We start from the raw sequence: 22,495 nt of genomic DNA, 5'->3' as shown, positions 1-22,495 counted from the left end.
AAGAACAAAATATCAGCACTGTCGGTTCCACCAGGTAGAAAGAGGCAGAAAATTAGCTGTCACACAAAGTGCTTCTCTCCCAGTGAAAGGTCACCAGCATGGCTTTATTCTGCAAAAGGACATTTCCTGTGTTTCTTTCTTTCCACAGTGAAATTGCAGAAGAAAGTCTACAGAACGCTTGCAAGAGAAAGAGCTTCACTGAGAAGCACTTAAGATTTAATTGACAGCAATAAAAAATATTTTACAGTTAACATTTTCATTCAGACTCTGAGAGACTCAATTACTCAGCATCAATGACAGGACTGCCTCATTATGGCCAATATTAAAATTGCATCCAACCCCACTTAATGTGACAGTTATAATCTAGAATTTTAATACACGTCATTTTGAGTTTTTATTGCGCTTTTTGCCTTCTTGGGTGATTATCTATCCATCCACATTTTTTACTCATAATAACTTCTTTTCCTCATTTGTGAGAACTGTACTCACCACTTTATAAGCCAGCTAAAATTCAAGCCCTCCTGAGGGTCCCTTTGACTTATCGAAAAGCTCAGAATTCAGGCTAGTTCATCTACTCTTGGTTCTGTGTGATCCCAAGCACAGAAGCCACACCCACCCAGTGTTCAAAACAGCTGTTTGTGACAGAAAACCAATCAGAAGAAAGCTGGGTTTAAGGGTGTGTGAGGACTGAACCGTGAATCAACTAAAGCTATTCTAGCAGAGTGGGGTGAAAATGAGCGAAATTAATTACTTAGTTCCTAAAAATGAGAAGAAGTAAGTAATGTGAAGAATTTGCTACCAGTTTGCCAGGGTTCAGGTTTTGATATAAAACTGAGAAAAACAGATTAATCCTGCTGAGCCAAACTCAGGGTGACTCTGATGACTGATAACAGAGGAAGCACAGATATAAAAAAAAAACTTATTTTCACATACTTTTATTTCCACAGTTCTCCTAGCATTTTTTAACATTATTATTATTTTATTTTTTTACATAAGAACAGACTGTTATACACAGATATTGAAGCAGGGCAAAGGGGGTGAGGGAAAGAGACAAAAACCATACAAAATGGTGTCTACTCAAGCACAACAAAATCTATGTGTATAAAATTGTGTGGGTTGTTCCACTGTGGTGCACCAACCACTACCTCAATTATTTATCTTTTTTTTAAATAGATTAATAAAAATACAATCTTTTAAATGGACCTTTAAGGTGGACTGCAAAATTAAAGATCTAGAGCCATGATGACTGGATCAATAAAGTAGGACAGTGTGGGTCAACGGAGCCACGCAGGAAGGGAGAAGTTGTGGCCAGGTTAAAGGTCCCTCCCCCCCGCCAAAACAACAGCCTCCTTTTTTTTTTTTTCTTTTTTCTCTTAAAAATGGCACACAGCATCTAGCGCTGGCTACTTTTCACCATACACTTGTACACTCAACATGATCAACAACAGCACACACTGGGGGCGGAAAAAAGAAGAAAACAAAAACACAGTCTTGTGTATTTTCCGTTCATACGCCTGCCTTTGGAAATGTTTGCTCTCCGTGCTGTAGTGCTTCTTGTTAGACATGTTTTAGTGGAGAGAGCAAAGGAAAGGGAAACAGATCAAAGTTTGTTATCTGTGTGTGTTTGAGAGGTGGAGGGGTGTAGAGAGCAGCGTTTGTGTGACAGTGGTCGTGACGGCTCCATGCTGAAACATGGGAGCTCGATCCGTTTTAACACATACAGATTTGTCTGCAGAACAAAATGTGGATCTGCAGCCTGGAAAAAAAAAGAAAAATGAAAAAAAAACCCAACAAAAAAACAAAAAAAACACTGGCTTCAACCACAGTGTCTGCTGAACTTCACCTGCAGCACCCCAGATGTCTGCTGAGGATACCGCGGCTCATAAATACTCAATCTACGGATACCTAGCTAGAACATTTTCACTCTTGCATAACACAGAGACCACATACACGCATAAAACCACCTATGTGTATCTCAGTTGATGACTTCACAGTCCACTATGACGTGCTGGTTGGCCACCCATCACCATTAGGTGGCGCTTGACCAGACTAATCATCAATTCTCCAGTTTTGAAGCAGCACAGGGAGGTAACTGGAGGGCGATGGGGGGAGAAACGGGAATACAGGGACAGCCCTGCTGGAGTCACGGAGCTCGGGAATGTCGTGTGCCTTCTATTTTCTTTTTTTGTTTGTTTTTAAAAATAGTGTATCATTTTCAAATCACGGATCCGTTGAATAACCTGGCTGAGGTGTAGCAGGGCTCCCCGCCCCCCCTTTTCTTTTTTTTTTTCCTTTTTTTTTTCTTTTTGAAATATTTATTGAGGAACCGTCATGGCCGCCCTCTGCTCAAGTCAGGGAGGTCAGTTACCAACAGCCCCCCCACCAGCAGCACTGGTCTGCTCTGAGGACCCCGGCTGTCTGCCTGCCTGCTGGCCTTCCTGCCTGGCGGCGGGTTAAGCGGTTATCTTGGACTTGGAGGATGGAGCCATGCACAGAGTGGCCTGTGGGATATGTGGAGAGAGCCTGGAGCTAGGGGTGCCTGGGACCCTGTCATCTGTTGGCTGGGAAGTAGTTGGGGTCCAGGTAGTTGTAACCTGTGCTCTGCGGCAGGCAGTAGTCCCGGTCCAGGAAGGTTTCTGCCTGGTACACTGGCTCCAGGTGGTGGTTAGGCTTGTGGGTCTCAGTCTTGAGCAAGCTGGAAGATAAGGAAAGGTAGGTTTAAGGGACTTCAGCACTGTCTTTCTTTTTTAGACCCACAAACTACAGCCATCTTGCGTTCCATCTACCATCTATGGTAACTACACGCCGTCAGACAGGTAAATCACATGTTGTACTGTGAGATTAACTTGTAGTGTACAAAAAGGAAATCAAGCAAAGTCAATGACGACTGCAGGAACCTAAAAATTCTCTGTGGAAACCCTTAAAAATGAAACAAAAATGGGGTTCAGTTTAAACTAGCTTTTAGAAGGGGTTGAATGTCATTTAGTGAGCGGCATACCACAAACAAATGCAAAACATCCTGTGTTTTCAGTTCCACCATGTTAAATGTGTTAAAATGTCAGCAATATTTTCATCATGGTGCAAAGCGACCAGCACTGTGTATGACTGTTTGGTAATAAAGGTAGTGGAGCTCACCAGTCGGAGCAGTTGGAGCAGAAGTCAACTGAGTTGTCAGGCGGACAGTCCTGACAGTGCCACCGCACACCCAGGATGGGCTCCATACCACAGACGTCACACTGCACAAAACAAACACAAACATATTCATCGCCCGCAGAACACACTCCCACAAACGTATGAACATATTAACACCTTCTCTACACTACAAACTTGCTTCTGAAGGCCTTAGAGTAATTAATTAATTATCATCATTCAATAGCATAATTTAGATTAATAATGCCATTAAATGTGCACATTTTTTAAGTTCATTTTACAGCTTTGCAGCTTAAGACAGAACTACTTCCAATATTTCACAGCCTCCAGTAGTTCTATTGGGACCTGTTAAAATATAGTTTTTACAGTTTATTTATCGTGTAATGACAATCGAACACATTAAAAAAAAAATACATATTTTCTCTGCCGCCAACTTGAATTTTTTTCCACCTCAGGGTGTGATTTAAATGCATAACATTTTGAGGGAACATGTATATGCAGATTCCTGATCTTAATGTCATCACTGCGCAGTCTTTACCTTATAGCCTATGTGCCGGATCTCAGTCTTATCCTCCTGGATCTCCTGGAGCTTCTGTTTTTTCAGACGTTTCAGCTGTAAAAGCTCTTTGTATTCTGGCAAACTTCTCAGCTCCACAGGTACACTCTCTTCATCCTGTTCAGACAAACAGGATGTTGTTTGACAGTCATCAGGAAAACCACGTACATAATATTTCCTCAACAACTACAAGGATCCAATCTAGATGCTTTTTACCCTGCAGACTTATTTACAGCCCACAGCGATCAGTCTAATTTTAGCTGGGCACAAGCAACGTATCGATAAGTGAGTACATACTGTCTTTCAGCCTAAAGAACAAGAGTGAAAACCATGGTGTCCTTTACAAAGACACAGCTACCTCCAGCTATTTGTATGAAGAAAAGAATAAAGCAAACAAAACCCAGCATTTTATTTTACAACAAAAGCATCACACTTCTACGTTTTGACAAGGAACAGCTTTGTGAGTCCAGTTAGGCTGCCGACGCACTTTCCCTCAACAGACTTTCAATCTTCCTGCAAACACGACCAAAATAAAAGACAACCTGGTGAAGTGAGAAATTACTGTGACCCACGCTGGCAACACCTTTTTGACTTTACTCCATACCGGCGGTGTCAGAGGTTTCGTTAACGTGCTGATGGAGACGGCAGCCTGTGTACTCAGCAGGCCGCAGCGACCTGGTTTCACTAAAATGTTACTGCCATCAAAGGCAAGAGAAAGAAATGTCAGCGCCTGGATAATGGCGAGCACCAGGAGTCGCGCAGTTCAAACAGAACGAAAGGAAAGTCTGGTCAGGTCCCCTGCTCTGATTTAGGCATTTTTAAACAGAACAAGCAGCCATGATTGGAGTAAAAATCAAGAGCTAAATGCTTCCCTTCATCCAAATGTGCTAAAGTGGAGCTAAAAAGAACAGTCTCTACAGCATACGCAAGAGAGCAGAAGAGGAACACAGGTGCAGTAATTTTACCTGAAATTGCTTTAAATGAACTATTCAGGTATAGAAACAAATTCCCAAAAGCCTGTAACACATGCTTTTAGCAGTCTTTATCCTACAGGTCACTGCTTACATGAGAAGGAAGAGGGTAAGACTGTACACAGACAGAAAGGAGGAGGAGCCATGAGGTTCATTATGCAGTAAAGTCACAAATAAAATGGGAAGAATCAGTGAAAACAGGATAAGTCACAAGAAAGAAAGAAAGACAAACCTTTGAAAGAAGAAAAAACACTGAAAGACAAAAGACTGACCGAATCATCAGCTGAAGGGTCCTGCACACTGTTGTAATATGCTGAGCGTTCATCATCTTCATCCATGTAGACTGGAGGCTCGTAGGAGGTCAGGAAGGTGGACGGCCGGTACAGGTGTTTGTTAAGGTGATGCTGCCGCTTGCTGGATGCCTGGAGGGTTAGTTAGAAGAGCGTAAACAAGGCAAATATAACTAGTAGTTAACAAATTAAGTATGTTTGTTCTCTATAAACTACAGGGTTGTGCAATATGAATGAAATTAGTATTATACTATTATAAAACACATCCCTGGTGGTTATAGTCTTGGTGTGGTAGTTCATTCAAAACCAGATATAATCAAATGTAAACATAATGTCCAATTTAAATGGACTTTGCTCCAGTGTTATAAAACAACAGCTGCAATACAAGACAAAGAAAAGCTTTACTAAATGGCAAAACAATGAAAACACGATCTTTGTTGATACTGTCAGCACATCTACAGTGATATGAGCATACGGTGGCTGAAAAGTACCGAGAGACTGCAGCACAGAAGAGATGTTTGAAGCAAACAGGAAATGGATGACATTGCATTCTTTGTCCACTTGAGAGCAATAAAAAGCTTCGTTTTCAACATCACGTTTTATCACCCTGTTCATATCTTTGCCAGCAGGCACAGAGTTTAATCCAGTCTCCAGCGAGCGCCACACAAACTCCCGTTCTTATCATTAAAATAACATTTAACTGAAAGCTGATATGACAACACTGAATTAGTTGCCCAGCATAAACTTTAATATTCAAAGGCAAAACCATTACTTTCAATGAGATTACTTATTCAGTATGGCTAAGGGGGGGGTTGGTAATTGAGTTACCTTTTTAGTGTACATGCACAGGTTGGGTGTTCTTCCAGGCACAGGGATACCAGCTTTTGTCAGTTTGATGAAGTACTTTTGAACCCTACTGGCAACCTGGAAGGTTTTAAAAGGGAGATGGCTCTGTTAATCATTTCCAACTGAGGAGCAGCTGCTTGAAGCAAATGAGCTCTCTCTCTCTCTCTCTCACCCACACACAAACACACACACAATATCCACGTACTTGTAGGGGGTGCAGTTAACATACAAGTCAGCCTGCCTTTTACCACTGACAAGCATACACTTTTTCAATTTAACAGTTTGTTTTTTGCAATTTCTAAGTCACAACAGGACAATAAAAATAAAAGCAAAGATGCTTTTTTGAGCTTCTATGAGATCAAATCTTTCGGTGCATACATCTGCAGATGTGTAAAGAAACCAAATATTCCAAACTAAGCTGCTATAAAATGTAACTTAATTGAAGTTGAGCCTCATTTTCTTTGTCACCTGTTTTGCTGTTCGATTGCCCAACTCATCAGCAATCTTCTGCCACCTTCTAGATTCGACTTCCTCAGGTGGGAATTTAACAAGAAGCTGCTCCAGTTTTTTCTATCAAAACACACAAAACATCAGGTTAAAATTATTGCTTCATTCTTTAATGTTTAATAAATCTAACAGAGGTGTTGACAAAAATCATGTTTTGTTTTTTTGGTGGGGCGTTTTTCATTAGAGGGGATAAATGAAAAATACATAGAACTGATCACCTGATCATGGTAAATCTAAATTAAATCTATTCAATTCAATTTTATTTACATAGTGCCAAATCACAACAGCAGACACCTGAGGGTGCTTTATATTTTATGATGAAGTCCTACAATAATACAGAGAAAGCCCCAACAATCCAATAATCCCCTTTGAGCAAGCACTTGGCGACATAAAGTGCATAAATTAAGACGTATTAATAGCGCTGTACCAGTTTTAAACAGGTCTTAAGTATTTATTTTCTGAATTGTGTTTGACTTCTATTTTACTTGCAAACATGCAGTTTTATGACGATCAACCTCTAACAATCTAAACCTAACAATTCTGGCAGCGTGCTACAGTACATACAAACTCTTACACTCTTGCTACCTACCTGTTCTTCCACAGTCCACAGCTGGTTAAATGTGTCGGGTTTGTTTGGATGACAAATCCTCCCCCTGATCATCTGTCAAAGCACAAAAAGTGGCAGCCATGTTAGAAGACTGACACAAGACAAAAAAATAATGGGCACACCACCATTTGAAGAGCTCTTTACATATGAACTGCCTGGCACGCTGAGTCAGTCAGTTTGACAGAGAAAGCCTGGCTGTCAGATGTGACTTGAGATGTGTCATTGGGAGGATGCAGAAAAACACCAACTCTTTTGAGTGACAAACAAAATCCTGTTAGGATTCAGAGAGTGTAGTCTGGGAAAATGCTAATGTGTCTGCACAAAATAAACAGGGAGAGCAACAGAAATAATCAAGGAGTTGTTTTCTTAGTGCTAAGTGCTTTGCCACGTCTAATCCCAGCAATCAATTAAAAGTGAAACCTTGCTGCCGATACCATGTGGGAAAACACGCGCGCACACACACACAAAACAGAGGCTAAGAATAAGACTTAATCAGAGGAGTGGGGGAGAGGTGTGCTCCTCATGTTTCCATAGATACCATCCTTTGTGCTCACATGCGCTGCATGTTTAACTCTGCCAAGAAGTAAGAATAATGGAGATGAGGTTGGAGGAGGTGTAAAATAACGTGACGATTGTAGGGTGACCTGCAGGAGATCAGTGACTCACCAGCTCCGACTCTTAGAAACTGATGTCACAGAACCTGCACTAATGATATACTGGGAGATAACTGCAGCTGTGACGGCAGCACCTTGTGAGTGTTGTGCAGAATCTTTTAGTAAGGACACTGAGGTGTACCTGTGTTTGCCTGCCGTTCTCGGGCGCGTCACTTGTGGGTAGAGGGGAGTACATTGTGGATGATTCACCTTCCTTCTTGGGTTCAACAGGACTTTTTGGTCGAAGAGGCAAACCTGGATAGGGAGAACAGATGTTTCCTTTGACAACAAGAAAGAAATGAAGTGCACATACACTTGATAAACAATCTATTAACAGGGCAAGTCACGTGCCTTTGTCAAAGATCAACTTTAGCCGCCTGGTTTTCCGTTTCTTGTCGCAGAACTCTCTTTCAAAATCCCCAAGGCCTGAGGTGTACTGCTCCCAGGCAATGTCAGGGAGCTGAACAACATGCTGAGGACACGGCAAGCCTAGATTCACCTGAGGATCGCACAAATCAAGTCAAGTTAAATCTTTAGCCTAGTTTTACTAAAACACATCACAACAGGAGAGGAAAAGACATCCACTATAGTCAAAAAAAAAACTCTACTGGGAATGCTTTATACACTTGAATCTGCTACTTTTCTGCTGTGCACTTCCAGGCTTTGTGCACAGCACTTAGCTGCACCAAAGGCATTGTTACCCGTTTTTGCAGCTGTTCCACAAAGCTGATGGGATCGGCAAGCGCCTCTCTCTGATGGCGCGCCAATGTTTCAAGGTCCAGGATGGCCTGCGTACGCTGAGCCTCGAGAACTCCAATAGTCTGCAGCAGTCTCTGATAACTGAGACAGTGGGGAGCAAGGTTAGACAAGAGTAGAAGGAAGACACTGCTTACATTATTTAACCTGACACTTGCAATGCTGCAGTGCATCAAACTTTTAGACCACACACCATGCATAATTCAACAATGTTGCTGAGAACCTAAACAGTTGCACAAAACATGACCCATTTTCAAAAAGTTCCATCCCATTCTGCAAAGAAAATATAAACAGGTATTACTGACTCCATCTATGTGATTATCACCACAGTGGCTGGAGACTATGCATCTTCTTAAACCAGATGCTATAGCAAAAGCCTAACAAGTGTAGAGTTACTGATCTAATGAAGCCCATTAGGGACTCTAACTGCACATCTCTCAGATTTCAGACCAGGTATCAAAACCTGTGCATGACAAACATTTGGGTTTTGAAGCACTTCAGGAGCCTTGAGTGACCTTTCCTCTCACACTCTCTGGGGCAATGGGAGAACTGCAAACTGAGCTGTCAATGACTAATTGTGCTAGTGACTCAGAGCCCTTACAGTGCGAGCAGAGCCCAAGGAATTGACAGGAACGTGACAGCATCCTACACAGCTATAACGTAATGCAGGTGCTCAGTGGAGCAGAGTGGATCAATCTCTACTAACACAACATGAATGAAAATCAATGCACAGGACACAATTTCTACAACAGAAGTCAGCTTTGTTTAAAGTTGTGTTGGGCTTTTTGGCTTGTACAGCATCCACTTGTTCTATGCATCGATGAAAATTCAGTCTGTCTATGCATTAGTGGCACCAAAACTACTTTCTGTGATACTGAGCGATTGTGATTCAATGTATAAAAAAAATAAAATAAAAATAAAAATAAAAAATCTGCAAAAGAAAGCAGTGAGAAGATCCATTTTAAGGGAGACTTGGCTCTGCTTCTCACCACTCTGGACATTCTCCAAGTGTCCAGAGACAAGTCTGGTGTTCCATTGCCACCTACTGGGCCCGAGGTCCACTGACAAACATCACTGCCAAAGAAAAGCTGGCCTGGACAATATTAGTGCAATGTTAATGTCTCATAATTGAGAACAGGGATCTACTTAATATGTTTAGGACAGAGACATTCGTCAAAATCCACAAAACTGGTGCAAATATAAGATGTATGAATCAAATTTGTGCCAATTCTCCACATTCAGCAACTCCAAAATGCCTCGTCATGCCTTCCTAAAAATGACTCCTGGCTGCATTGATCGGAGGCTTTGAAATTCTCCTTACTCAGCACAACCAAACCTTGGCATGGCACCGAAACTTGATCAAATTATCAGGTAACACAAGAGCAGTGAAATCTTATTCTAAGCCACTATCCGAATATGAAACATTTACAGATATTAAGTGTTCAAAGACAAAAGAACCCCAGCTGATTATGTCTCAAAGTCCTCCTCTACCCCTCCTCCACCTCCTCCTGTGAAGATGTACAGCAAATCAGACGAACTGCCACAGCGCAGTTAGCAGAGCCTGACTGAGCGCGGCATGGGACATGTCCACCAACATAAACATCTCATCTTTCAGGACAAATAACAAAAAAAAAAAAAACTACAAATAAAGATCAACACTGAGAAATCCTTTCTCTAAGAAACAGCTCAACGTACCGAGAGAAGAGATAACAAGAAGCAATCAGCACAGTAATTTTACAATCCAATCTCCTCGGGCTTTGGAAGAGTGACAAGTGGCAGTTAATTCACACAATAACAGTCCCAGATTGAAGGTGGAAATTAACTGCTGAAACATGGGAAACCTAAACAATAAGGCGGGAGCTATAGTTAGACGCTCCCGCAATTACTGGCGGACATATTTAAACATTCTGTCTGCGAGTTGGTGGTGCAAAAACCCACGAGCTTCAACAGTAATTCAGCATCTCTGCTGACTTGTAATCTGCTTTCCAAAAAGACTGCTCAATGTTTTCCTTTCATTATATTTACAATGTATTGTTTTCAAACTCTCTCCATTCTAACGTGTGATACAACCAGGATCTTCACACACACTTCTTTGGGTGTATTCATCTTTATTGCACTATAGTACAATTTCTGAGCCGTTTGTCACTGACTATGTTTGGCCCTTTTGCACTCGGAGGCTCCTCTTCTGTGTTTCCATACATTACATGCAGTACAAGATCTACTTTTGAAGGCTTATCTATACAATGTTTATATGTATTTTGTACATATCTTGTGTAACAGTGATAAAAACCTCAAGCCAGAAATAGGTGAGATACACTGCCCTGCTATATTCTTATATATTTCCTACAGACTTGAACAACCTCCTCTATCCTCTACAGGGCCTCAATCAAGCAATCAATTGATTGAGGCCCTGTTCAACTATAGGACCTACATTGCGAATACTGCTGTGAATCGGGGCCATTTTTGTTTGTTTAGCCTTTTTACCTATATGTTCTTTATTTATTTTATTTTATTTATTTATTTTTGATGATTACAAAGCGTATTTGTAATTCAAGATATATAGTAACCACCCTGCTCTTTTTCTTACTGTTAATTCACATCATGGTATAAGGTTCAGTTACATGTTCTGACTGGACATTACATCCATGTGACTGGATCCTTTACCTATGTGATAACACAAGCACAAGTTACTCTAGCGAGGCAAAGGTTAATTATTCATCCTTGAAGGAGAAACGAAGGGTTATTGAAATCATTAACAGAAAAGGAAGAAAAATATTGCTCTACTTGTCAAATCTTTGCCTTTTTTTAAAAACTAAATAGTGAAAAGTTTTACCTATTCAGACCTCAAATGTATCAAGCCAGGGGGTTAGAGATTTTCAATAAGGAAGCATTAAAAACATTAGAATAATCTTGGAAAAGAAAAACCCTCAGTACTTCAAATGCATCGCTGGTTGATCAAAAATATATCGATAAACATTTGCAAGAGCTACATCAACAACAGATTAAGAGAGCACAATCCACAGGGGAGCTCCCACATACTCTTTGTTGTGTTTAAGAGCCAGGTGGTCCGACTCGAAGTAATACACGTCTGGCTCCTCTTCCTCCTCCTCCTCCTCCTCCTCCGCAGCCTGGCTTTGTGTCAACTCCTTGCTGTGTTCGGCCTCTTTCCCCTCTATAGATCCACCATCCTCACCACCTGCCCTGTCCCCAGGATCCCCAGACACTGGCTCCTCATTGGAGTGGCCAATAGAGTCTGAGGGAGCTGGCTCCTCCACCATAGAGCAGTCCTCCTCCTCCAGCCCAACCACCACCTCCCCCTCTTCCCTCAAGGGACCATTGTCTCTGGGAGGAGAGCTGGGCTTGGAGGAGCAAGCTTTGCCACTGGACACAGCCCTTCTGGGTGAAGTCCGCCGAGTGTATCTGTGTTCGTAGAGCTCTGTGAAAGAGGTGGATGTGCTGGAAATAGAAGGGTTGCACTCTGGCTCTGTGGGGGAAGGGGGTGTTGTTATTGGGGATGTGGTTTCTCCTGAGTTGCTGTTGTTGTTGTGGATTGGACTACTGTTCATATTAGTGGTGGAGAAGGAGGTTGAGGCAACAGATTCCTGCACTGGTGTCAGCAGCCGTCCATTCGTATCGCTCTCGCTCTCCGTCACCTGCTCCTCATGAGCCAAACAAAACGAGTCGCCTACTACGTCAACCTCCATCTCCTCCACTTCCTGCTCCTTGGCCACTATCAACTCAGGGACAGAATCATCCAGAACAACCTCAGATGTTGGTGCAGATGAGGATGGCAATTCTCCTGAGCCAGAAACCTCCATATGCCCAGGGACAGAGTTTCTACAAGGCACAGCGGGATCAGGGGATGAGGGAGTCCCCGTCTGACTGCCGTTGAGCAGTAACGGGAAATTAGTATCAGAGGTGGGATTTGAACTAGACTTTTCACCAAGCGTGTTTGATTCCTCTGTGTTATTTTCTCTGAGTCCATTAGAAGCTTTGTGGGCATTTGGAAACTGAGAGGCCCCATCACACTCCACATGACCATCCTCTGCATTGTCCCCTATGAGCTCACCTTCCTGTTTACTGAGGATAGGTGACGCAGGAACTGTGTTAGCAAAGTTCTGGTTGGGTAATTCCTCACAACTGTTGTCCTTGCTAAGCTCTGGGACTGAGACAGGACTTTCGGGTTTCACAAGCTCAGGGTCCTTCTCCTGTCCCTGAGACTCTCCAGAGCGAGAGCATCGCTTGGCCCTTTTAATTTGAGGAGAGGCATCCCGCGCCCCATTCCCTCCATCACAGTTCTCTGACTTTTCAGGGCTAATGTCTTTTTCTAAACATGACTGGCCTCGCTTCCTGGAACTGGTCCATTGATCGGCCTCTACCAGAGAAGCATCAGAGTGAGTTACATTTCCCTGCAACAAGGCCTGTTGTTGGCCATCCTGCGAATAAGTGTCCGGTGTCTCATCATGCTTTGTCTCCTGTTTAGCATCCTGCTTTGACTCCTGCTTAACATCTTGGTTTGACTCCTGTTTTGTGTCCTGCTTTGTCTCGTTTTTTGATTCCGGCTTGACGTCCTGTTTGGCGACCTGCTTCGACTCCGGCTTGACGTCCTGTTTGGCGACCTGCTTCGACTCCGGCTTGACGTCCTGTGTGACGTCCTGTGTGACGTCCTGCTTCGACTCCGGCTTGACGTCCTGTGTGACGTCCTGCTTCGACTCTGGCTTGACGTCCTGCTTCGACTCCGGCTTGGTGTCCTGTTTGTTGTCCTGCTTCGACTCCAGCTTGGTGTCCTGTTTGTTGTCCTGCTTCGACTCCAGCTTGGTGTCCTGCTTGGCGTCATGCTTCGACTCCTGCTTGGTGTCCTGCTTCGACTCCTGCTTGGTGTCCTGCTTCGACTCCTGCTTGGTGTCCTGCTTCGACTCCTGCTTGGCGTCCTGCTTCGACTCCTGCTTGGCGTCATGCTTCGATTCCTGCTTGGTGTCCTGTTTGTTGTCCTGCTTCTTCTTGGGCGAACGGGCCCTTGGCAGTGGAGACACTGAGGTCTCCTCTGGCTGGGCAATGCTGCGGTTCCTGAGGGTTCGACCACAAAAGTTCTCATCCAATCCATTGAGCCCCACTGATGACCTTGTGACACGCGAGGAACGGGATGCGGCCATACTATGGCAAGTGCCTACAGTCTCCTCATCCTGGTGCTCTCTCCTCTGCAGCCAAATGCGGGCACCTGCAAGATACACATGGAGAAACTTGCACTTAAATGTCAATATAACAACTGAAAGCTATAAACATATGCAGCTCACTGTTGCATTAACTTCACAGTTTTCAGTTTGACTGGTTTCACTGGACTTGCATGCTAAAAATGAATGCATGAACAGTACCCTGTGGTGTTTCAAACAGAAGCATGTACCAGAAGGCCTTTGTTAAATACCACTCGGGTCATTGCTCACACCAGAGGGGTATTGATTTATTCTGTCATTGTAGCTAAGCAACACCTTCTGTCCACAGGCAAATCTAGATGTCTTATACCAGGTCAGTACACAGGGAATAAATTCAAAAGGGGGGGAGATCTTACACTCGCACAAGGAAACAATCATGTCAGATGTTCCTTTGTGCCTAAATGATCAATCAGTCTGTACACACGCCTCAAATGGCACAGCTTTGAGGCTCATCTGTATGTGACTACAGCTCAGCAAGCATTTTAAGATATGAAAAGACCACAAGCAAAGAAACAAGGCGGGGTTTTTTTGTTTTTTTTTTTAAAGCCATCACACAGATTGTGTATGTCTGTTACAGCAAGGGAATATTTATTTCCTCCTTGCAGGCATTTCTGCTTTTTGTCCTGAGTAAAATAAACGTAGTTTAAAGGTTGACTGATTTCTGACACTATAATTCTCACATCCAATTCAACAGAGATAACACTGCAGACATATGTTTTGTCATCATACACTGCAGGCCATTTATCTCTTCATAACAGGTGTGCCAACAGGCTGCTATCCTTCTAAAACTTATCACAACATACAAAAATTAAAATCCCCTGGGAACAAAAATTCTACATAGGGTTTGACAATAAACATCCTGATACAACTGGAGGCACAATAAAGCCTCCCAATGTTCGCTCTTTGTGTCACTAAGTTATTCTGCAGATCAAGACAGACCAGTGTGAGTTACAAGAAATCTTGGTTTATATATTGTGAACTGGGAAATTAAGCCAGTCTTTGATACCTCAATTCTTTACCAAATAGCTTAAGCAGAAGGTGCTGTAGCTCAGAGAGGTAGTGTGTATTTAAAAACAACTTTATTTAATTTTATACACTATTTAAGGCTTTAAAAACAAATTAACGAATTTTAAAATGAACTCCTAAAAGGACAGGCAGCCAGTGTAGCGAGGACCACGCAGTCATTTAGCGCTTGTATGAAGTAGTCAATTTTTTATTTTTATTTTTTTTTTGGGGGGGGGGCATATAAACCATCATCTGCATGTAAATGGAAAGCAATTTTATGCCTTTTAAAAATAGAGTCAAGGGGGGGGGTGTATAGAGAGAAAAGCAGAGGTCCAAATATTGATCCCTGTGGTACCCCACATGAAACTAAAGCTGAGGATGATCTGAAATCCAAAGGACTGACACAAAACGTTCTCTCAACCAGGTAAGACCTAAACCACTGAAAAGCAGCACCACGAATACATAGTTCATGGTACCGTTAGTAGTTATTACACATGTAATATTACACATGAGCCAAAGTGTCTTCCTAAAGTCTACCCATTTTTTTCCTCCATATACAAGAAAAAGTCATGTTCTCAAATCATCTTGATTAATATTTGTCTTCACCTCTCTCTTGTCATGATGTGATCCATTTGTGTGGGTGATGGCTGACCCGCACTATATTGAAAATACAATAGAAACTCATCTGCAACTAAATGGTAAATGAGCTGGTTCTTATACAGTGCCTTTCTACTCTACTTGAGCACTCAAACTGCTTTATACACCCAGTTACGCACATTTGTCCAAACACTTTTTTACCTTAACCTCTAGGCAATCCCTTATGACTGCAAGTCGATTACACAGGTAACCTATCTCCAAACAAATCATCGTCTGACTCGGACTGACTGCAATCACTCTCAAACAGACTACAGTGCAGACACGGAAAACTGGAGACCCGACAGCCAAGTATTCATTCCTGTCATCCTTCTTTCAAGTTCACCACCTGGTGCACATGGATAGTTGGTGCATTATAATGTAAATTACAAAATTTCACGTGGACCCTAGCAGACTGTCATACAGTTCATAAATGCAGACAGATTGCCGATACATTGCAATCAGTCTGAGTCAATCTGCACTAATGGGCAAAACTTAACTGGTTGTAGTCTGATCGTATCCCTACATAAAAGCAAGACTGCCAATCACCTATGTCATTTTGCAGTTAAATTGCCATCCCACAGCAACTATGTCACAATTTGTAGAGGTATTTATTAACGTGTTTTAAATCTATGAGATCCTGGATGATTTTTAAAGTGAATTTCTCTGTATATAGATGGCAACGGATTTGCTATTTTCACCAATTTATCATAGTGAATTGTTGTATTGTCTCAAACAGATTTCACATAAATGCCAACTTGACCCAATTCATTCGCAAACTTATAGCAGACCAAATCCATCTTGTTGCTCTTTTATCATCATTTTGATTTAGTAAAGTTGCTTTGAAGACTGCAATCAACTGTGAGTGGTTGCAGATGTCATCATCATCTTTGAAGCAACCAATTCCACGGCAGCAAGATCAGAAGTTCATTGCCCACAGTTGCAATAATTTTAGTCATGCTGTAGTCTCCAACCACTATTTTTTCCACAGGTGATTGCAACATGAGGAGGGAAAAGGAGAAACTCGTGCCACTATTAGTAAGTTAGGAAAATAATGGTTGAGTCGAGCCTGATGTTATATTAAACATAAAGAATGATTCCCAGCCTCTTCCTCAAGCAGAACATCGTTTTAATTTAACATTGATATCAGCAGAGACCCAAAGCCAAAGTATGACTATTGAATCAGCAATACAAAAAACTGGATCACTGCATCTCTAATAAATGCACACATATAGACAACTAGTTCTTGTTTCTCTCAGCATTATTATTATTTTTTTTTTTTTTATGCAGCATATTGCATTAAGATCATGGAAACAAATTAATACAATTTCTCTCTCATATATATATAACAAAAGTCATGGAAGCATTAAAAACAACAACAACGAAGGAGCATTCAAATTGTAATTACAATAACAGTTTACACTAGATTATGTTGTCTTACAAAGTTATTAAAACAAAATAAGTCAATTAACTCCACAATCAACAAATTTGAACAAAAAAAAAAAAAAAAAATACAGAAATACCTTACTCTAAGTACAAAGTATTAATAATCAAGTTATCTTTGCCCACAGAAAGATGCAGCTAATGAAAGGGAGATTGTAACGTTCCTGCTCCAGTTAGAAGACAATTAGTCCCCAGTAAACTTGCTGCTGACACATCCTCTACATCATGGTCCAACTAATAAATCTACCCACAAGGACAATAAAAACACAACATGCTAGAGGTCATATTAAAGTGACATTCAGCAACGGATGATCTCACTGGATGTCCTTTTATAGATGATGAGAAACAGTAGTAGCCATATATTAGGGACAAGACAAATCGCATCAATTAGCGCCATGGACGAGGTGCTCATTTACATTAATTCCCAGTACATCAAACTGTGAGCTGACCTCTGTCAAAACTGATTTAAAAGCTCCTTGTCTCCCACTCGGACAGTCCCTCCCTTTTCCCACACTGTGCTAACACAGCACCATCAAAGTCACACAGGCTACTCCGGCTACAAATACATTTTGATAATACTCCTTCAGGGAGCTAACAATAGTCACCTGAAACGAACACTACCACATGCACATATTACTCACACTCTGCTAAAGAGCCCAGCTGAGAAAACTAATGTGATTTGTCCATGCATAAAATAAAAGAAAGAAAAGCAGAAAACGGGGAGCAGGAGGAGCAGGTTTTTTCAGACAGAGCACTCACCCTTTGACTCAACACGACAAAACTAATTAAGCCAGCTCATCTGACCTGCTCCCAAAAACTAGGAAAGCTAATCACTACATCAAAAATAATTAGTGCTACAGCTGGGCTGAATAACTTTATAAAACATTTGATCACACTTCCACGTTCCTAATAATTAACACGTTCCTGGCTTAACTCGCAAGGCCTATCTTAATAGTTAAGATTAAGCCCAATGTTGCATTCAGGTACCAGATTTCACAGTTATTAAATTAAAGTCGTCATTACATTGTAAATCTGACTACCCTGCCCAACATCAGGTTCAAACCACAGTCAGACATGCCTGACAGAAGTGCACTGGACTGGACTGACTGGAATGTCATAAAATAACGTGGTTTGCATATTTTCACATCCAGACTGTTACAGAGTAGGTAAAGACGAAGGCGTTCTGGAGTTGCAAATATTAACTACAGGATTTGGGGATAAATAAAGTCTCTCTGATTCTGATTAAACACCTTCAATGACATGACTCTCCTTGGCCTTGGAGCCTGTAGTTAGCAGGCATTAAACTACTCGCCACAACAGTGATTTCCTAAAGTATAAACACTGTGCAAGTTAAGGTTTGTTTATTTTATTTAAAAGGGACATTAACGTGAGCAAATGAGACACATTTAGACGGCTTGTTTCATTTTCATCTGCAGTACCAAGCAGGATAACTGCATTTAGAGAGAGCAAATAAAAATAAACAGAAAAGAGCAACAATTATTTGAATTATAAAAGATGTTACCATATAACATATTAAAAAAACATTAAAGACCATTTACAAAACAGCACAGACACAAAAGAACACGAACATGACTACTGAACCAGAGGCGGTGTCACCGTTACAATGACACCACTTCATATTATGACAGCATTTTTGATTATTTGGGAAACACTAATTTATAAAAGTATGTTCCTCAGTTCTGTGGGTATAGTACTCCAGGTATGTGCTGCTCCATAAGAAAACACAGCCTGCAGCCTATCCAGAAACTCTTTCTCTAAAAATATAAAAACAGTTTAGACCAGTAATTACAAACCTAGCAAATATAAAGAGATTTAAAGGAGACAGAAATTCACAGATTGTTTATGTTGCAGGGTTCAACATAACCAATGGCTCTATGGCCTGGGGCCAGTAAATATAGCTGATTAGTCAGCTGCTGGTCCATTTGAGTGCTTCCATCACAGCAAAATGGATGAAGCAAACATTCGATTGTCCATCTTTTTTTCTTAATGTCAGTATTTCCACCTTGTAGTCTAAAACAGTGGCTTTCAAACATTTTATGACCAAGTCACACCAAAAGGCAAGCCTTCATGCCATCTCTACTTTCTCCAGTTGTCTTTTAAGTTGAATACTGTCAGATGACAGCACTCCAGATAACACTTTTTCAGCATCTGCAACTACAAGACACCTATGTTTTAGATAATTGCTTTTTAGTGTGAAAAGCACCATGCAGTTACAATATAGTTGACATAAAATCCCAAGGCACACCTGGATTTGCCTCAAGGCAAACTAATTGGGAGTCACTGATATAAAAGTTTAATATTAAAGGAAGCATATGAAGCTATTAAAAGAATGCAGAGCTTGTTAGTGCCACAGGAAAACACTGAAGGCGGCTACGACAGGGAAGCAGACTGAACATTCACACATTTTCAACTAAAAATAGAATTGCGCACAAGCTAAAATGCATTTCAAGGTTAAAATTATATAAGGTTCATTCCAAAAAGTGCTTCTTTTCTTAGTAAAAAGGTTGATGAAAACAGTAATTATAACACAGGTGTAAATTATGGTGGTGCTGCAGCTTCTACACACACCCCAAGAAGCAAACGGGCAGTGTTTGCTTCCGTGGTGCAGCCTATAGCTCCTAACATTTATTTTAGAGGTTTTGTTAGCACCTACTGAACCAAAACGGAAATCTATAAATTCTGCAATACTTTATAAATTAGGCTACTCAGCCATATGTAAACATATTAAAGCTTAAAATGTCTGTCGTTCCCCAGGGTACATCACCGTGTTAACTTTGCTGCAGACCAAACCTGCTTGGAAGCAGGTTTTGTTGGAGATTACGGATGAGCGTGTGTAAAATCACCACATACTGACAAATAGATTCTACAGAAAATAGGATCACCATTCATGGAAGAAACCTGAGACCACAGGGTAAAGATAGTCCGAGGGTCTTAAGTTTTTCAAGAGCCCTGATAAGAATCAATAAGAAATATGAGTTACCAGAATCAGCTTTAGTCATGCTTTTTTCCTCCTTGCTGCAACTGTTAAATGATTCTATTGCTCTATAAGCCTTAATTATATGATCCTGATATAGAACACCAACTTGTACTTATTAACCTTAAAAAAAAAAAAAATCTGGGAAGGAGGGGCGTACATTGAATTTATGTTATTATATTTATTTTGTATTTTATTTTGCTCTTTAACAGTTAAACACCACAGAGGCGGCTATAACTTTCCTGCTTTCCTTAACTTTCCTTTCCTGCATGTCTAAATAAGAATTTAATGGAAGTAATCTGTTAGAATTTCACATGTGTTGATGAAAGAGCCGCAATGCTGATGTCCCTATTAACTTACACAGTTACTATTTTTCCAACTTACCTTCCATGCTTCAATTAGGCTAGACTTTATTAATATAAAAATCACTCCCTGTGCTGACAGCAGACCTGTCCATGTTTGTGGCTGGTCAGACGCTGCTGCCTCTTTCATGTGAACACACACGGCTAGACTGGGAAACCTCGAGTAGACTGATCAAGTTAATAACCAATTTTATGTGACTTCTTAGCCTGATTGTCTAAGTTAGGAAAAGCAAACTCTGATGTGCTGTTAAGCTGGATTCTGATGTTGTTTACTTTTCTTTTATAGGATGCTTGGAGCTTTTATACCGTCTAACCCCCCCCCCAAAAAAAAGATGATACATTAGTCAGAGTGGTTTATCACCAAACTGCTCATAAGTCATACCAGCACTACAACCATTATATCAGACTAAGAGTCACAAGAAGACACTGTTTTGGTTAATTTGCATTTTCTCCTTCTAGTATATGAGAGAGTAGACTCAGCCAAGGATACATGCTTGGGATTCATGTTTGCTTCCTATATAAACATTTAACTGTGATGTACTCTTCTCCATGAAATAAGATTTATTAATCTCTTGATCTTTCTAGAAACACACCAACCATTAAACCCACAGCTGCCAATTTACCACATTAAGGTGTGACAGTGTTCTTTACAGTACTAACACCACATTGCAATGTACAGTCACCGATCTTGACACACCAAGACCAACTTGTACTCGCAGATATCCAGAGCATAAGCAAAGATTTTGAGTGTGAAAGACATTGTATGTAATTAAAGGACCCATGTGTTACTGTACTCTCAAATCAACCCACTTCCTGCCCCTCTCTAAAGCGCTTGTTTGGTTGTAGAGTTATGTTAACACGTGGTGTTTTTTTGCCTGCACTGTCGTGACAGATGTCTCATTTGCCATCACATAAAGAAGCACTGCTTTCACTAAGATAGCAAGCCTGTAAACTCCCAAAACTGTGCACTAATAATAAACACGCAACTCACAAGAAAAGTCAACTGTTAGGAAACCAGCTAATCTAAATGTGGGTAACAGAGTTTGGTATGATGCATGTGTTTTCCGATAAATAAACGAGCTCTGTGCCGTTTTACCGTCCTGCTGGGCTCATCATCTCCGCTGCCGACCTGAAGTTCAGCACTTCCACTGGGCCTACTGGCAACCAAACATCCGCGAAGTGGTGCTGGTGCACATTCCGATGAGAATCGCTCAAATCCCTACATCCCAGCTAAATCAACTGCCGCGAGCTCCAAGCCCACGAAGTTGGGAGGCACGAGGATGCTGTTTAAACTGACGAGACTGGACGGCGGCGCAGCAACAGCAGCAGCACGTGCCAGCCGGCTGAGTTGAACACTAGTTTTTGCAGCAAAAAAAAAAAGTTCACGATTAAAACTCACGACCACACGTCTGGACAGAAACAACCCAGTTATTTCACGGGGAGCTTGCGAATGAGCTAAACGTTAGCATGCTCCAACTTCCAAGCAGACCTTAGTTGACCTAGCATGCCGTTTAGCGGGCTAACCATACAAAACTAACTTACCGTTAGCTCTCGGGGTTTAATTAAAATATATATATATATATTAACACTTGAGACACCAAGCCGCAGACTGTGGCACCAGCAGAATTAAATTCTAAATTATTATACACGCTCCCTGTGACACTCAACGGACAAGTGTGCTGCAGTCTAACCGAACATTTTTCCCCTCTTTCTGTTGTGCTCGACTAGTTAGCCAAGTTAGCTAACGTTACCTGTGCTAGTTCTCCTCGGCTAGTTTTCCCGTTAAGAGAAGAATCGTGGCGATTCCTGATGAAGCCCCTCTATTACTGACACCTAGCACATGCTAGCTAGCGCGACATCAGTCAGGGGCGTTAAAGCCACAAATAAGACAGCACGTAGATGGAAGAAATCGCCGCTAACACGTTTTCGCCGAGGTTTATATGTCCAGCACTGAGAAGTAGCATGATTAGCAACCAAGCACTTGGTAACCAGCTAGCAGCCGAGGCTAGCCGCAGCAACCTGGCATTAGCTTGCCGAGCTAGCTGATTGTTCCGCGCATAACTTTGCCGATGTATTTGTGTACTGCCAGCAATGGCGGTCACACACATTTTGAGTGGGCTAATAAATTCAGTTTCTGTCGTTTGCTCCACCACAAGCAACGAACTGGACGCACACTTCTAAACAGCTTTTGTAGCTTAAGAATTAGACATACCTCACTTCCGTAAATTTGCTGCACGCTCGGCCGCAGCCATGTTTTCAATCCAGTCAACTAGTCGGGGTGTGTGAGCAGCAAGCGCTCTCTCGTCAAAATGCAACACTATCCTGTACATTTTTAGAGTGCCTCTCACTCTCACTCTGCAACATTTCCTAATTTATGGCTTATTGACACTTTAAGGAGAAACAACATGCAGTTTAAGAGTGACACAATTAAGGAAGGGCACAGCATTCAACATGTTTTCATCAAGTTTTAATAGTGTCAGCCAGCAAAAATCAGAATAGATCTTACTCATA

The 22,495-nt window shown here is 41.5% G+C and overlaps 1 protein-coding gene across 5 annotated transcripts; it reads right to left on the bottom strand.

The window, feature by feature from the left end:
* Positions 1–919: 919 nt before the first annotated feature.
* On the bottom strand, positions 920–22,335 carry zzz3 (zinc finger, ZZ-type containing 3). 5 transcript variants are annotated; one of them, XM_019347641.2, is made up of 13 exons: positions 22,197–22,335; positions 13,196–13,554; positions 11,376–13,135; positions 8,282–8,420; positions 7,932–8,079; positions 7,723–7,835; positions 6,910–6,981; positions 6,282–6,383; positions 5,796–5,891; positions 4,950–5,099; positions 3,689–3,823; positions 3,136–3,236; positions 920–2,695 (listed from the first exon to the last, which is right to left on the bottom strand). In XM_019347641.2, the coding sequence occupies exons 2-13, from the start codon at positions 13,487–13,489 to the stop codon at positions 2,551–2,553; spliced, it is 3,255 nt and encodes a 1,084-aa protein (XP_019203186.1). In that variant the 5' UTR covers positions 13,490–13,554; positions 22,197–22,335; the 3' UTR covers positions 920–2,550. The 5 variants fall into 5 exon arrangements, with proteins under 5 accessions (XP_019203186.1, XP_025755854.1, XP_019203185.1 ...); XM_025900069.1 differs by adding an exon at positions 21,081–21,339 and having other exon boundaries at positions 11,376–13,554; positions 22,197–22,294; XM_019347640.2 differs by lacking the exon at positions 22,197–22,335 and adding exons at positions 21,081–21,339; positions 21,736–22,108 and having other exon boundaries at positions 11,376–13,554.
* Positions 22,336–22,495: the final 160 nt, after the last annotated feature.

This window comes from Oreochromis niloticus, linkage group LG18, assembly GCF_001858045.2.
Source record: "Oreochromis niloticus isolate F11D_XX linkage group LG18, O_niloticus_UMD_NMBU, whole genome shotgun sequence".
Taxonomy (NCBI): domain Eukaryota; kingdom Metazoa; phylum Chordata; class Actinopteri; order Cichliformes; family Cichlidae; genus Oreochromis; species Oreochromis niloticus.
The sequence above is the reverse complement of the archived record's forward strand: the minus strand, read 5'-3'. Positions and strand labels throughout refer to the sequence as shown.